Source organism: Nothobranchius furzeri, chromosome 8 (genome assembly GCF_043380555.1).
Source record: "Nothobranchius furzeri strain GRZ-AD chromosome 8, NfurGRZ-RIMD1, whole genome shotgun sequence".
NCBI lineage: Eukaryota > Metazoa > Chordata > Actinopteri > Cyprinodontiformes > Nothobranchiidae > Nothobranchius > Nothobranchius furzeri.
In genome coordinates, this window is record NC_091748.1 from 81,152,897 (window position 1) to 81,168,721 (window position 15,825).

General features: G+C 43.7%; 2 protein-coding genes across 4 annotated transcripts in view; both read left to right on the top strand.

Moving 5' to 3' along the window:
- The window catches only part of plppr3b (phospholipid phosphatase related 3b), an 89,070-nt gene extending 76,386 nt beyond the window's left edge, over window positions 1-12,684 (top strand). For all 3 annotated transcript variants that reach the window (XM_054738615.2, XM_054738614.2, XM_054738616.2), the window contains one exon: window positions 10,212-12,684. In XM_054738615.2, coding sequence (XP_054594590.1) covers window positions 10,212-11,594 — 1,383 coding nt within the window. In that variant the 3' untranslated portion in view covers window positions 11,595-12,684. The remainder of the gene's footprint in view (window positions 1-10,211) is intronic.
- The window catches only part of LOC139071602 (spectrin alpha chain, non-erythrocytic 1-like), a 337,529-nt gene that overhangs the window by 260,285 nt on the left and 61,419 nt on the right, over window positions 1-15,825 (top strand). The gene's annotated exons all lie outside the window — the stretch shown is intronic.

Consider the following 15,825-nt stretch of genomic DNA (forward strand, 5'->3'; position numbering starts at 1 on the left):
GCATCCTACGTCGGCCGGATTCATCGGCCAGTTACGTCACAGCGCCGCGACTAGGCCTGTCCCAATTCGAAGACTCCTTCAAATGCGGTCGACGAATGCGGCCTTCTTTTCGCCTGAATGAAGGATGGGTCCGGTGTATCCTTCAATAGGTAGCATTTCCCAAGATGCCTTGCGGGCCGGCCGGCAGAAAAACGGCGGACAGTGAAGCGGGAGCTGTCGGAGAGGATTGCGCATATAAATGTCAGTATAAACTTGAAAACTGTTAGGTTAAGGACTTTTTGTGATACATGAACGTTATTTTAGTTAGAAATGTTACGGTAAAAGTGCTTGTATTGCGGTCTCGGCTCGTATGTTCGGCCGCTCGGTGTTGTACTTCTCCCGCTATCCCCTGATTTTAATAGAAGTTTGTATTTTAGGGACAAAAGAAAACCAGGGAATTTATTAAGCTTAGGGCGGAGATGGACCACATGATCACTGGAGCAAAGTATTCAGCGGCTGTGGCATGGAGGTACAATAACATCTCATATTTTAAAAACTCGTTTGAGTTTATTTTTTTCTGCGAAAACATGAAAGGAATAACCCGTTGTCCCCTTTTCTCTTCCTGTTTCTTTTCTTACATGTTTGTTAAGAGTATTCTGGAGAAAATGGGCATCCAGGGGAAGGTGCCAGCGATGACCAGCTTCTGGAGCTGATCAGGGAGGACCTGAGGCTGCAGAGGGAGGCAGAGCAGCAGAGGGCCCAGGAGAGAAGGGAGAACTTTGACAGCTTTTTACTTTGCTAGAAAAAAATGGTTAATAAAGATTAAACATGTACATATAAAAGAAATATCTAAATAAACTCAGTTCTGCATTAAACTCTTGAATTTTATTTTGTTTACAAATGAGAACTGTTTACTAGAGGGTATCCCGCTGGGTCTGAAAAGTCTTAAAAGGTGATAAATCGGTTTTGGTCAAATTAAGACCCTTAGAAAGTATTAAAAACTATTATCACATCTTTGCTCAGGCTCAGCTTGTCGAAAGTATTTTCTCTGAATTAGCTCTCCAACAGTCAAGGAAATGATTAAAAAGCTAAATAAAACTTCGAGCTCCATCTTTTAAAGTTCCTTCTCCCTTCTGCTCAGCGGTTCCACGGTTGCTAGGCGACGGAACGTTTGCCGAGGGAGAGGCGGGAATTCATGAAGGCTAGGCCTGTCCAAATTCACAGCCGTTAACATTCGGTCTACCCAGCCGACGGAGGACCCAGCCCACGTCGGCCGAGTAGGCTGGGTCCTTCGAAGGATGCAGACCCTGAATTGAGACACAGCCTGAATATGTAGGACCATGTGATATTTCAGTTTGCCTTTTTTAATAAATCTGCAGAAATTTCTAATATTCAGTGTTTTCTGTCAATATGGGGTACTGTGTGTACATTAATGAGGAAATAATGAATTTAATTGATTTTAGCAAATGGCTGCAATATAACAAAGAGTGAAAAATTCACAGGTGTCTGAATATTTTAAGGACCCACTGTATGAAGCCTGATTTATACTTTTCCATAAGGGAGAGACGCACACACATGGACAGAGACGTTGTGCTGTCAGACTACGTCACCTGGGGAGTGTTGCAAAACAATTCCCCGCCAGGACAACAAACGGTGTGGCAATTTTCTGTGGAATTCTGCCACCATAACACTCATATATCTGGTCCACGATAGTGTGTATACTCACATGTTCATATATTTCAAAGACTTTATAGCACTGACTTTTTCAACCTTTTTGTGCATTCCAACTTCTCTGCCGCGTTGACCGCAAGACCATGAGCAGTCTCGGAGGCAAAAACCATCACAATAAAGGAGCATGGATATTTACCTGTTGTGCTTCTGGCTTTTGCTCATTCCACTCTGGCAAAAGTTTGTTACTACACAGGACCAAAAGTTCCTGGAGAAAACATCCCTACATGTGGACTGAACCAGACTACATTTCTTTGGAACTGGTTACTCTGTCCATTTCTCCAACATCTGGAAAAAAGCCAACCACGCTGCTCTACAAGAACAAGGCCGCTGTCACTAGGTGAACAAAATGGAATGCCTATAGATCTCACTGATCTTAGAACTACTGAGTGGGGATGTACATCTCAACCCAGGACCAAGAATCGGACTGAACTGCGGAGCAAATCTACAAGAGGATGGAAATGCCCTCCCGATGGCCATGCTCAGTGAGGTTGGAAACCCCTGCCCGACGCCGAATTTGGAGACAACTTTAGTAGTAAAATTAGACCAGCTGTTCCCTGTGGATTTGCAGGGGTCTCATGACCTGATGGACAAATGGAACAATGGGTTAGGGTTAGGCTGAGGAGACGGTCCAGCCACAGCGGCAGCATGTGCAACTCCATTCGCTGCAATAGCAGATGGTGGAGCTGCAGGTGGAGGAGGTGGAGGTGTTAGAGGAGGAGCAGTGGGTGGAGGAGAGGCAGTTGGTGGAGGAGGGCCTGTCGCAGGTGGTATTGGGGGAGTAAAGGGGTCTGCCTTTGGCTCTTGAGGGCGGAAATCTCCAATTTTAAATCAGCCATTTCATCCTCATAAGCTGTTACCTGAGACAGAGCTTCATTGAGCTTAACCCTCATGTTATTTGCCTCTGCTCGAGCATCAACTAGTTGATCATTCGCCCTAACTGTCTTCTCGACCAACTTTTCATTTTCTCTCCGAATTTCTTCCAGCTCTTTTAATTTCGCATCCTCATCAGAATCTGAACCACAGGCTCCTTCTCTTGTGCTTTGGTTAGAAAGTGTGCGCAGAGTACTTTGTGTCTCCAGATGAGCAGCAACCTCTTTGTCCCAGAGTTGAGCTAGCAGGACAGCAAATCCTACCAGGTTCTCTGTACGGGTTATTGGTTTAACCTTTTCACCGTCTTTGGGCAAATTATCCACATGTGTCAGTAACAGCCGAACTAGATCTTCTGCTGAATAATTTTGCAGGATGTCATCAAAACCATGAGCCTTCATGCTGGTAACACCTACACACTCTGTCACAGCATCAGTAACTAGTCTGCCCACAGTGGGGAGGCACAAACGTTCTTCATCAGACATGATTAAAAATCAAAAGTGAATTATTTTTTTTATTGTAGTGTGCAAATGTGCCACAAGGTGGCAGTAGCTCCGGTGGCGGGTGCAGACCTGACCAAGATGGCGGTCCGAGAGGTTGCGTGGGTGACCCAGGCAAGATGGCGGTGAGCCAAGATGGCTGACCGAAGTTCGTTTTTCACACCGAAAGTGTTAAAAAACGCCGCTAATTCTGCTCGAGCGATGTCGGAGCTTGTCCCGTAGGAAATAGCGGATTTTGTGGCACAGAATCGCTGTGTCAGGCTGTTGGGTAATTTTATTATTCAATCCAGGATTACCTCAAAGAAAGTTCAACACACACAAGGGGGTTAGAGTAATCTTAGTTAAACCAATTACCAATAGCCAATAATCAAAAACCAATCAATAACCAGACTGCAAAGTCGGAGAGATGAAAAGATACACACCAGTTGGTTGTCAGTTCGGTCTCTCTTCCGGCAGACGCCTTCAGAAAGGTTTTATTAAAGTCCCACAGCACACACACAATAAAAGATAAACGCACACTCATCGTTCTCAGACTCTCACCCAGGGAGAAAACCTTCCCAGGTGCTTGGTACAACAAAGAAGTCATAGTCTGGACTTTCTTAAGGGAGTTCTACTGATAACAAGACCTCACACCAGTCCTGGTAGCGAGGCTGAGGTAGAAAACCTCCCTGTTGGAGCTACAGAGTAAAAATAAAAATATAATATGGATGAACCTTTGTTTAACTTCAAAACACCAGATGTTACACAGTCAAAACCATTACTGTTTATATCCAATACTGTTTTTATCCAACACAGGCGGTTGACAACTTTGTCCGGTTCGCAACGCCGGTTTGTCTAACTGAAGCTAGGAGATAGCAGCTTGTTGTGCTAGGCTAGCTGGGCCTAAAGTAACTTCCATGTAGTTACCAGGACTTTTGTGTTCAGTTCTCTTGTAGAATTGAACTGCTCGATTAACGACGGACCTACGGTGAGGCGCTCGTGTTAATTTGTCGGACAATTAGCGTATGCAGTTCGTGCTGCAGCAGGCTCTTCCATTTAAAGCTTATAAATGCGGTTAGCACTGTGATGCTACCCAAGCTAACGGGTGTTTGACTTCCAGTGATAGCCGGAAAGCCAGGCAGCGGCTATTGTGTGGAGCTACCGTGGAGAACTCGTTTCCGGTTACAGGTTAAAAGTACACAGTGACCAGGAAATTCACTCAAACATGACAGAATCACACAGATTAAAGACACAGTGAACATGTTAAATACACTCAACAGGTTAAATACACAGATTAAACCTTAGAAACGACAACTGGACAAACCTGATGCAGATAAAGCTTTGTGTGATAAGACTGCAAGGCAGCTAGAGCTAATGATGACTCAGGCTTAGGTGATTTGAGAGGAATCAGCGCCTCCTGTCGGAGGTGACTGGCTCCACCCCCCTTTCAGACTTAGTTAGAGGTTGGCTGCTCTCTAGTGGTGGGTAATGAGATTGCCTCGTTTCTCACCCAGAACATCAACTTTTGATGAATTTGTAGTGTTTATTTAATTCAAAATGATCTTAGAGTCAACACGAAGTGTCACAGTGTACAAATAAATGGGCTGGCATGCAAAATATGTAGAGAAGATCAGTGGCGGCTGGTGAAAAATATTTTTGGTGGGGCTGTGCTATTTTTTTTTAAACAAACTTGTGCTTTCTGAGCTTTGTGCACAACTTCACTATTTCCTGAATTAAGCACAGCTCTTTTATTTCCTGTCTTACATCATTGGACAAACTGATTAATCCAGGTGTGTCTGACTATTGGCACGCTGCCTTGCGGACCAAGGTTGAAAAATACTGCATTAAATTGCACATAAAATAACATGACCATAAATGGTAAATAGGCAATGCAAGAGGCAAGTAACAAAAACATTTTGTTTAATTTCAACATTTGAGTGAACATGAAAAATTATGAGCAGGTCACTGTTACAGTAATGGTAGTAAACACTACTTAGACAAAATGCCAGAAATTTACACTGTTAGGACTTATGGAAAGTGGAAACACTTTCATAGGAAATAATGTCATCAGTATCCTCTTACAAATGTCATATTTCCCACTTTTTGGGACAATAAAACATTTCTGGTTCTCAATTAGATGTTTTTACTTCAAATGTAAAAACATCTCATTGAGAATCAGAAATGTTTTATTGTCCCAAAAGCTGGGAAATTTGTTTGCTGCAGCAGAAGTGTAACAAGTAAAATGGAATCAGATTGATGTATGTACAAATTTACTTGAAATACACATTTACATGATTAAATATGTATAATAGGTATGTGTGTTGAAATTAGTTTTTACAGTTATTGCACATTAAACATGTTATTAAACAAATGTCCCGGTTTGTGGGACAACCAAGGATTTCTGATTCTGATTGTCTTGTTTACAGAAATGTAATGTACAACTTACCTCTGCACCCGGCTGCTGTTCTCCCTGTCCAAACGTCCTCCGTTTCTTTGTTGGCTGCTGCACTGATGCGCTGCATTCCTCAGTCAGAGAATGAATGGAGTCCCCAATGAGACACAAGTTCCACATCCACCTTCTGTGGATCCCAGCCGTTTTGAATAACAAACACAGAAAGCAAAATAACGCATTAGCGTGATTGCATCCAGCTAGCCACTGCTTCCTGGTGTACCAATTTTGGGAGAAGCGTCGTGTGTACAGTTTACCCTTCTCCTTGTCCTGCTGGCTTATCTTTACGTCGGGCTGATCTGGTCCAAGCTCTTTGACATTAAGTTTTTCCACCATAGTTCTCCTCTCGAACGGATACTGGAGAAGAGTCCGAACTGAATTCAGTGGCTGCTGAGATCCGGTATCCATGTTGTAGGCGCACTGGCGTCCATGTCTACGTCTGCGTCATGACTGCCACGAGTCACGACCAAAAACGTGCTGGAGTCGAGACTCTCCGAGTTCTACCGAACACCAACGAAAGCCTTGGCGGTAGCTCTATCGCCCATCATGCTTCTGAAACGTTCTGAAACAACGTCGATGCTGATTGGATACATTCCCATTCCTACCCTTTGATTTTCTTGTCAGCAATTGGACAGCTGGTCCCGTCTTGTTTGGGCGATTGAAAAACAGCACACAGCCTCCACCGCTCGGCAGAGACCGGCAGAGACCAATATATATATATATATATATATATATATATATATATATATATATATATATATATATATATATGATTTATTTTTGTTACAAAACACACAATTAACTTAGAATATGTGATTATTGTTAATTTTATTTATTTATTTTTTAAAATAAAAATTAAAAACACAGGGGAAACTGGGTGGGCGGCGCCCTATCGCCCTCTACTGGCCAGCTGCCACTGGAGAAGATGTTACTACATAGAATTGGAAACCATAAAATTTGAAATATCACGAAGTATGAAATATCACCTTAATGGATCTTTAAGTAAATCTATTCAGAAGATTGGATCTTTTTATTGCAGGGATTGAGCAACACTTCGTATTAACTTCAAGAAAAGAGAGTGAGTCAGGTTTAAAAGTTTAAAGATTTATTACTAAACAAATTAAACAAGACTAACTTTAACACTAGGTGTATGGTGTAACTAAGGTGAGGTAAGACTGAGAATGGTGTATGTGTGAATATGTTCAGAACCAGCAGATCGGGAGTGTTACAAGCCAATTTACCGGGCTATCTCCACTCTGCTAGATGTTACCATTATCTCAGGGTTTCACTTGTAATCAATGTAGTGAGCGTGACAATGCCAGTTACCAACAAACACACTTACTCTGTAGGAGTTGATCTGAAATCACCACAAACCCAGGGCTTCTAATTCTGACCAAAAATAGTTCAAGCAGACAAAGAGGAGGCGCAAACACACCTACACACCCTTCCAGTCCATGATGCTTATGTACACTTCAGGTTAAGACCCTTGCCAGTTGTTCCTTTTATGCTGAGGAGACAACTGACTTTACCTGTAGCCTAGGATGGAGGAAACACTTAAATTAATACCTCGGGATGGCATTTACAACCAGCATCTCACCTTCGCTCGGCTACCGACAGGAGGAGACCCCACTCGTAAATCCTTTTTTCGTTCCACGAATCCGAGGAACTAGGTTTTATTTCACACAGATGAAAAAAGAGTAATAATCCAAACGAAACCCAGACAAAAATGGTTAAAAAGTAAAACAACTCTTTGCCAATAAACCGAGTTATAGCAAAGTTGAGCTGAATAAGCTCTCCAAAAATGACACTAGGTCAGATTATCAGAGACAAAAAGCTCAAAGCAAAAGCTTCCTTCTTTCTATCTCTGTACCTCACACACTCTTCCCATCAAAGGCCATTCCTCCAGACCCAGTAGCTCCTTTTTGTTTACTCTCCCCCCTCCCTCACAGTCATTTCTTTGTTTGCTGCTTCAGACTTCAGACTTCCTGGTCACGTGTTCCTCTTCTTGTTACTTCTCCAGCGGCCCCGAAGAGACCATAAATCTTGGATGCCATGATGTCACCTTTTCTTCTCCCAGTCTTCATCCATTCACTTGTTTCTTCTTCTCAGCGCCTCCTGCAGGCTTTCCTCTTCTCTGCATGCTGTTGACATTAGCCCAACGTTGCCCCTCCTTCTGCTTGTCAGGGGAAGCAATTTTATCAATTCTAAAAGTCTGTCTTGTTTGGAAAAACCATTAGCTGGTGCACCTGGACTTTCTCCAGAATGAGCCTCCCTACCTCCTTGCCTCCTCCACTTCTCTGGAGGTCAAAAAGGTTACCACAGAACCGTGAGACCGAAACAGCTCGGTGAAGGCAACTAGCAATTTACGACTTCAGGGGTGATAAGAGACAAGGCTGTAGGAACACACACACACGGATACACCTTGGGAAGCCTAGAATTGATTTCACATGATGAGAGACATAATCCAGACTTCATTTCATACATTAACAAGTCTGATTATACTCCATACAACAGGGAGAAACGATTAGTTCTGATGGGAATGAAGATGATGTTTCGTGCTGAGCTTTGATTTGGAGATTTATAACACACATTGAGATGCCATTCTGCCGGCCTACGTACCCTTTGCGGAAGTCCCCATTAGATCAGGAATGTCGAGGTCCAGATTGACCTTCTCTCGAAACGAAGCCGGTAGGAAAAGCTGCGGTTGCCGACCAGACCAGTCTTGAGATACTTCCGGGTCACGACAGTTTTATCGGCATCTAGCGAGACCCAAAAAGGGGGTCGTGATGGTTCAGCATTTATTCTGAAAGGAACCGTTGCAGCAGGTGGAACAGCAACAGATTTTATCCAGCTTGTCGTTAGGTTCTTTCGGCTGAAGAGGAAAGTTACGGATTGGCCACTCCGACAAGTTCTCTAGAACGCTTGAACTGAAGTTAAGATGACGTGGGCATAGTTTTATAATTTGGATGTTTTGATTTATGGTCGAATCAAAAAGGGACAGATTTACCAAGCACCAACAAAACCACACCTCGCGTCAGATCTGGAAGGCTCTGATTGGATCAGAAAAAGGAAATGTGTCACGTGATTTTAGCATTACGTGTGATCAGTCTCTAGTGGAAATATTTAAAGTTATATTACTTGTTATAATACTACTGATCATAAACATTGTCGTTTCACAGATTGGTTCACATTGTATTATTGGACTAACACTTTGATTGATTAGCTTTATCAAAAATAGAGAAAGAGTTCTTTGATTTATCAAAAAGAAAGTGTTCGTCTTCTTCATCTCCTGAGCTGGAAAATAAACAGTTTAGGAGCAGAGAATGAGACCTTGAGCAATGTCTCATGCAGATTAGGTTTGTGTCAGAAACTTCTGGTTTTGCTTTGAGCGGAGCAAAACAGAGCAGGGCCTTTTAGGTCAGAAATGGACACTTCATCACGCTACATGAACTAAACCAAACTAAACAAAACCGGTAGAGATATAAAATCTCTAGTAGTTTGTTTGGATGAGGTAAAATCTTGGATGGCTTTTAACTTTTTAAATTTTAATGAGAAAAAGGCAGATAATTGTCTTTGGTTCTAGTAACTCCAGTAGACCCACTCCTATGGACTTAGGCCCCTTGGTACTGCAAGAAAACCAACAGTGACCAACTCAGGTTTTTTAATGGACAATGATTTTAGGTTGGACAGTCAGATCAGGGCTGTTGTCAAATCCAGCTTCTTCCATCTGAGACAGTTGGCAAAGGTAAAGCACATTTTGACTAGAGAGGATTTTAAAACTGTAATTCATGCTTTTATTACAACTCATCTGGATTACTATAACTCTTTGTATTTTGGTATCAGCCGGTCCTCACTGTCTCGACTTCAGCGGGTGCAAAATGCTGCTGCTCGACTTTTAACTGGTACAGGGAGGAGTGAACACATCACTCCTTTTTTATCTTCACTGCACTGGCTGCCTGTCCATTTTAGGGTTCATTTTAAACTTCTTTTATTTGTTTTTAAGTCTTTAAACGGTCTTGCACCGCCCTACCTCTCTGAGCTATTGCACATTCACTCTTCCTTTTGGTCGCTCAGGTCTTCTGACCAGTTGCTCCTGGTCGTTCCAAGGACACAGCGTGAGCTCAGAGGGGAGAGGGCCTTCGCTGTTGCTGCTCCCAGACTATGGAACTCTTTGCCGGCACATCTTAGGAACGCCTCCTCACTGGAAACTTTTAAATTATCTTTAAAGACCCACCTTTGTAGCTTGGCTTTTGACACCACATGAAGTTTTGGATTTCTATTTGATTTTAGTGTTTTATTTTAGTGTGCCTTTAACTTTATACTGTATTCTATTTTATTCTGTTTTATGTTTTTATGTTCAGCACTTTGGTCAGTGGTGGCTGTTTTTAAAGTGCTTTATAAATAAAGTTGGCTTGGCTTGGCTAAAACCTGCCCGAAATAACATAATTCATTAGCCCAAATCTGAGTCATCCCGTTGGGCTGACTCGGTTCAGGTTCGGTCTCAGGTTACAACTCCAGCTCTCAGCCCACCACATATAGGTGGACAAAAATTTCCTACTTAGCAACTGTGGGAGGGTCAAATGAGCAATTTGAGAAAGTAGGGGGGATAAGTCCCACTCTGACATAATGGTTGTGTCACCGGTGGGTAAAGTATTTGTTTTTGTTTGGCTGGCTCATTAAAGATATTGTTTTCTTCATCATTCTAGGCACTCCATGCTGTTGCATGTTTCAAGTCATCTGATGGATCCACTCAGGCGCCACCTGCACCAGTTCAAAAGGAAGACCCCCTGCGTGCATTGACAGAGAGAGGACATGAGTCTGTTTACAACAAAGGTCCTGCCTCTGCTTCAGAGAGTAATGATGAGATTGCAGTGGCACCAGCCTCTTTGGATTGTCTAGAGGGCCTGAGGCCTCTGCAGAGAGAGAAAGGTTCTATGGGTAGCTTAAAAAGGGCCAGTGTGGATGTAGAGCTACTTGCCCCACGAAGCCCAATGGGTAAGGAGACCATGCTTACCTTCAGTAACACACTGCCAAGAGCTAGCATGAACATTAATGGTTCTCTTAGTTCTATTGAGGCACCACCTGATTCAGTGCAGCCGGTGCAACCGGTGAAACCAGTGCAACGACGTCTGAAGGCTGTGCAAGTACCTCTGGAGCCCATTCGGTCACAGCAGCTGGTTTCAGAATGGAAGCAGAAGTCAATGGGAAAACGAGTCCTAGGAGCCCAAGGGGAGGCAGAATGTGAACCTAGTGAAGATGGTTCTGAGGGCAGTTCTGTTGGGACTGATGATGCAGGTTCTCAGGCCATGATATACCTGCCCTCTGGGCAGACTGCAAGGGCAAATTCTAGTCGCAATTTCACCCCTCCTTCAGCCAGTACTAAAGCTGTGGCAACTCCCAGACCACCACAGATCCCTGAAGCAGGACCTCCACCGGTTTCTCCAAAAAGTGCCTTGACACGAGCCAAGTGGCTTGCCATTCAAGAGAAGACAAGCGGAGAAGGATCAGGACGGGGCTCCACCAACCAGCCACGACTAATGCAGGTTATTGCCATGTCGAAGCAGCAAGGACTCCTACCCTCCTCCTCATCCTCTGGGGAAAAATCCTCAGAAACTACCTCCACCTGCTCTGGTACCTCATCTGCCATAGACTCCCCACATTGCCTTCAGCCCTCAGAGCATCAGCAGGAGGGACTGGGGATCATCACAGTGGATGCCCACGCCCCCAATCATCCTGTTGTCCAAGCTTTAACGCCACCACAAGCTTTCCTCTTGGCAGGTGGTCGAAATTCAACAGTTTCCAATGGAGATGACCCATGCTACTCCTATTATTCGAACAAGGTTAATCGAGGAGAATCATCTGATCGTGGTAGCACCTTCTGCCCACGTCGCTCAGCATCGCCAGCAACAGCCATTGAACCCTCTAGCTTTCCACCACACCAACAGGTTGAGGGGTCAGCTGAGGCTCAGCGTAGGGAGATGGTCATGAGACGCAAGACAGCACTAGTTCTGCTGGATCGAGAGATCCGGAACCACAATGAACAGGAGAATTATTATAAGAGTCTGCAGGGTCGAAGGTTTAGGGATTAGTCTTGATTGATGCTTCAATCAAATTAAGTTATCAAAAAGCAAAGTCCATGGAAAAACTTTATTTACCAGAACACCGGACTGCTGCACGATGTGCTGTAGAAATCCTGCTGCTGTTCGTGTTGTGACAGAGCAGCTTAGTCACTTCTGCCTCTTTATGATCCAACTAAATTCATGATGTATTTATTAAATGTCCTCTGATGTCAAAATTAGACCAGATTTAAAATTAAAAAAAAAAACCTTCAATGGTTCTAATTAGACAGCAACGCAGTATGAATGAAGCATTAATTTAACAAGATGGTTGGATCTGTTTGACAGAAGATCAGCCTTCCTGGTTCTGTCCCATCACTACAGAGCTGGGAAGTTTCCATAGCAACCCAGTTATTCAAAGAGATTAAGTCCATGAGCATAAGGACAACTTTTAAACATTTCCTCTGGAAGCACTAACAAGAAATGGAACCAGGGGCCTCATTTACAAAACTGCATAGAATCCTTACTAAAAACCTACTTTAGCTGCTTTATAAATCACACCTGTCCCAGGAATGAGCTCAGATGTTTCTGGATCATATCCCGCCTGCTACACACCCACTTTCTGTCTTGAATGGATGATGCAAACTACATTATGACCATAGAGAGCCTAAGGCCATCGGATAGCACACTACTGCTAACCACTTAAAACATTTTCCCTCTCCTGATAATAACAGTTAAATTTCTTTGATATTGATTGTGCTACTACTAGTTTACCTGTTGAAACACTAATCTTAGCAGTATTCCAAAGATGGAAGAAGGAAATCCTACAAACCTGTTAAATGTGGGATTTGAATGACATGTCCTTGTCAAAGAAAACACCAACGTTTCTTACTGTGTACACGGAGACTAATTTAATGCCGTTCAGGTCAGGCGATTGATTAAGCAGTTTATAGATCCTCCTTCCAATAAAGGCCTGGAGCTTGATGAGCTTGAGTCAAATTATATATATATATATATTGTGCTTACACAACCAGGGATATCATAAAATAACTGGAGGTCTCAGGGAACCCACTACATAAAAGTCCATAAGTTCAGTATGGTTCCCAGAAGCAGTTACCTTACATTGTATTTATATATAAATATATATATAAATATATATATATATATATATATATAAATATATATATAAATATATATATATATATATAAATATATATATAAATATATATATATATACATATATATATACATATATATATATATATATACATATATATATATATATATATATATATATATATATATATATATATATATATATATACATATATGCACATATATACATATATACACATATATATATATAAACATACACACACACATTATATATATATAATATATATATATATATATATACATATTTATATACACACATATATATATATATATATATATATATATATATATATATATATATATATATATAAACCTGTACATATACATATATACAAAACCTCTAATATTAGCCTGTATTTAATGAACTGCCGGGTATCATATTTTGGCCGGTGTCAGACTCGGCGGAGGTGAATAATGGCCGGTTTTTTTACTGTGGCCGGGTGGAATGTGGTAACAAGCAAGTACGGGGGGCGGTTGTGTCATCGTCTCACTTTTGATTTGCCAGTGATAGACCGCGAGGGTAACTTTAACCGTGCGGAGACAAAGAGGAGGTGAAAATTTGATATCAAGTTCAAAGAGAACGTGCTGATAATGCTGCAGAACACTCTGGGGAGCAGCAGCAGGGGTTGTATGAACTAGTCACTAGTCGACTTCACTGCTTTATAGTGACTTTTTATGCCTGTCTTCGACTAGTCGCTGTCACATGATAATGACCGGCAAGATGCAGTCCACGGAAAAGACAGCAGCCTGCTGTCAGCAGGTGACAAGCTCCTGCGCGTCGGGAGGCAACGCGCTGTGCCAGAGCGTCGGTACTGACACCCGCCGTAAAACGGACATTTAACCAAATTGTGACTTTACCCTCTTGCAATTTAACCTTCCCCTCACCGCCATCCTAACCTTAACCAGCGTGAGCATGTAAAACTCTGATCGTTGATGCGCTCCAGACATCTGCGTCCTGAGCACGGCCACAGTAACATTATCAAATCAGGTGTCGCCACCTCAAAAACGAATTTAACACGCGATCGTTCATGTCGGCTCATTTCCTTTTATGTTTTCTGTCTTATTTGTGCCTGATGCGTTTCGCTGCTGTGGATCGGGGCGCGTCACCTGTTTTGTTCTCGGTGACGCACCAGCGTGCACTCCGCTGTTTTTGCGGTCGGTAGATCTTTTAGAACTGCAGTTCAAAGGTAACTCATGAGGTGAATATATATGAACCCAGGTAGCAGTTTCTCTTTAGGATTGAGAGGAGATGCAGGAAGATAATAAACAGACAGGACAGAAAAATAGTCAAATAAAAACAAGTTAGTTTTTGTACCTGCTGGTTGCAACAAACAGACACCATTGAAGGTAATCAGAAGTGAGGAACAGGAAATGAAATAATCATTTTAATGTTTAGAGCAGCAGGAACTCCGAGAGGCTGCAGGCGCATCAGTGAGTTTGCGGCCGCTGCGCAGGGGGAGGGGGGAGAGGGCTGAAGCAGGGGGAGGGGGGAGAGGGCTGAAGCACGGGAGGGGGGAGAGGGCTGAAGCAGAAACTACCGTTGTTAAAAGAAATGTGTTTAACTTTGAAAATGTGGGCGCAATTTTAATTGTCAAAAACTCCAGCGAACCATTAGTTAATTTTGCTCAAATAGAAATTGAGGCCTGCCTCTAATTCTGGTCCTCCTTCCAATAAAGGCCTGGAGCTAGATGAGCTTGAGTCAAATTATATATATATATATATATATATTGTGCTTACACAACCAGGGATATCCTAAAATAACTGGAGGTCTCAGGGAACCCACTACATAAAAGTCCATAAGTTCAATATGGTTCCCAGAAGCAGTTACCTTAATAGGGACCGTGCGTGCTGTTACTTTGTAGATAACGGAGCCGTTTATGGCACGGATGAGCAAGGCAGGGTCTATGGGCATTACTGGAATCAAAGTGTGCTTACCACTTCCTGGGATATCAGATCACCCTCTGAACCTGAGTCAATCAAAGTCTCGTAAACTTTCTGTGTCTGGCCATAGGTCACCAGCACGCTGACGGGGGGTCGAGAGGGTGGAGAGGAAGATGAAAAGCGGCGCACTAGGTGCCCTCCCGCTAGCGAGCTCCCACGTTTCCCAGACAGTGATGCATCTGGCGACTGGGACGTGCACAGTACCAACACAGCCCCTCCCTCATCCGTGGCTGTCGCTCAGATGCGTGGAGCATTCCCACTCCCAGCTGCATAGGTTCCACAGGGGTGGAGCCTCAGGAGTGGCGGGAGGCTGTGAGAAGGGCATGAGGGGTGCGGAGGTAAAATCCAGCAAGCGGCATTGCTCTCTGCTTCGTTCCATCCTCAGTCGATCGATGCATGTAGCCAGCTTGATTGGCTCCTCCAGTTCCTCTGGAACATCCCGTGCAGCCAGCTCGTCCTTGAGAGAGCTGAAGAGGCCTCGAAGAAAAACGTTGATCTGCGCTTCCTCCGGCCAGCGGGTGTTGGCTGCCAAGGTCCGGAACTCCACTGCGTAGGCGGAGACGCTACGGCTGCCCTGCCTAAGGTGGAGTAAGTCAGCAGTAGCAGTTCGGTGAGGCGTGGTGGGGTCGAACACCATGAGCAGCTGGCGAGAGAATTCCCGGAAAAAGCGGCCGAGGTCCAAGCCTCAGTCACATTCTGCCAGGCCCCACTTCTTGGCTTGTCCAGTTAGGAAGCTCATGGTGAAGGCCACTTTGCTTTCTTCAGAGGGGAATTCACCGAGGTTGAAATCAAAATGCAGCCTGCAGGAGGCGAGGAATGGCTGGCAGTCCACAGCTGTGCCATCGAGGATCTCGCGAGAATCCAGGCGGACCTGACGGGGTGGAGTAGGAGCCTGCTCCAGTCTAGAGAGGCGTCCATGGAGTTTCTGCATTCCGGACAGGCAGCCGCGTATCTCCCGAGCCAATACAGCAAGCTCCCCTCCTACAGCTGCATCCTCATCTGACCTAGGTAAGGGAACGTTGGTGGCAGGTAATCCTCCTGCTGGGTTGGTCATGGTGGCGTTGTAATGTCACGTGAGGGTACACAGGAATAAACCCAAATGCAGGAGGCAGGAAGACTCGATCCAGCTCTGAGTGTCTTTAATAAC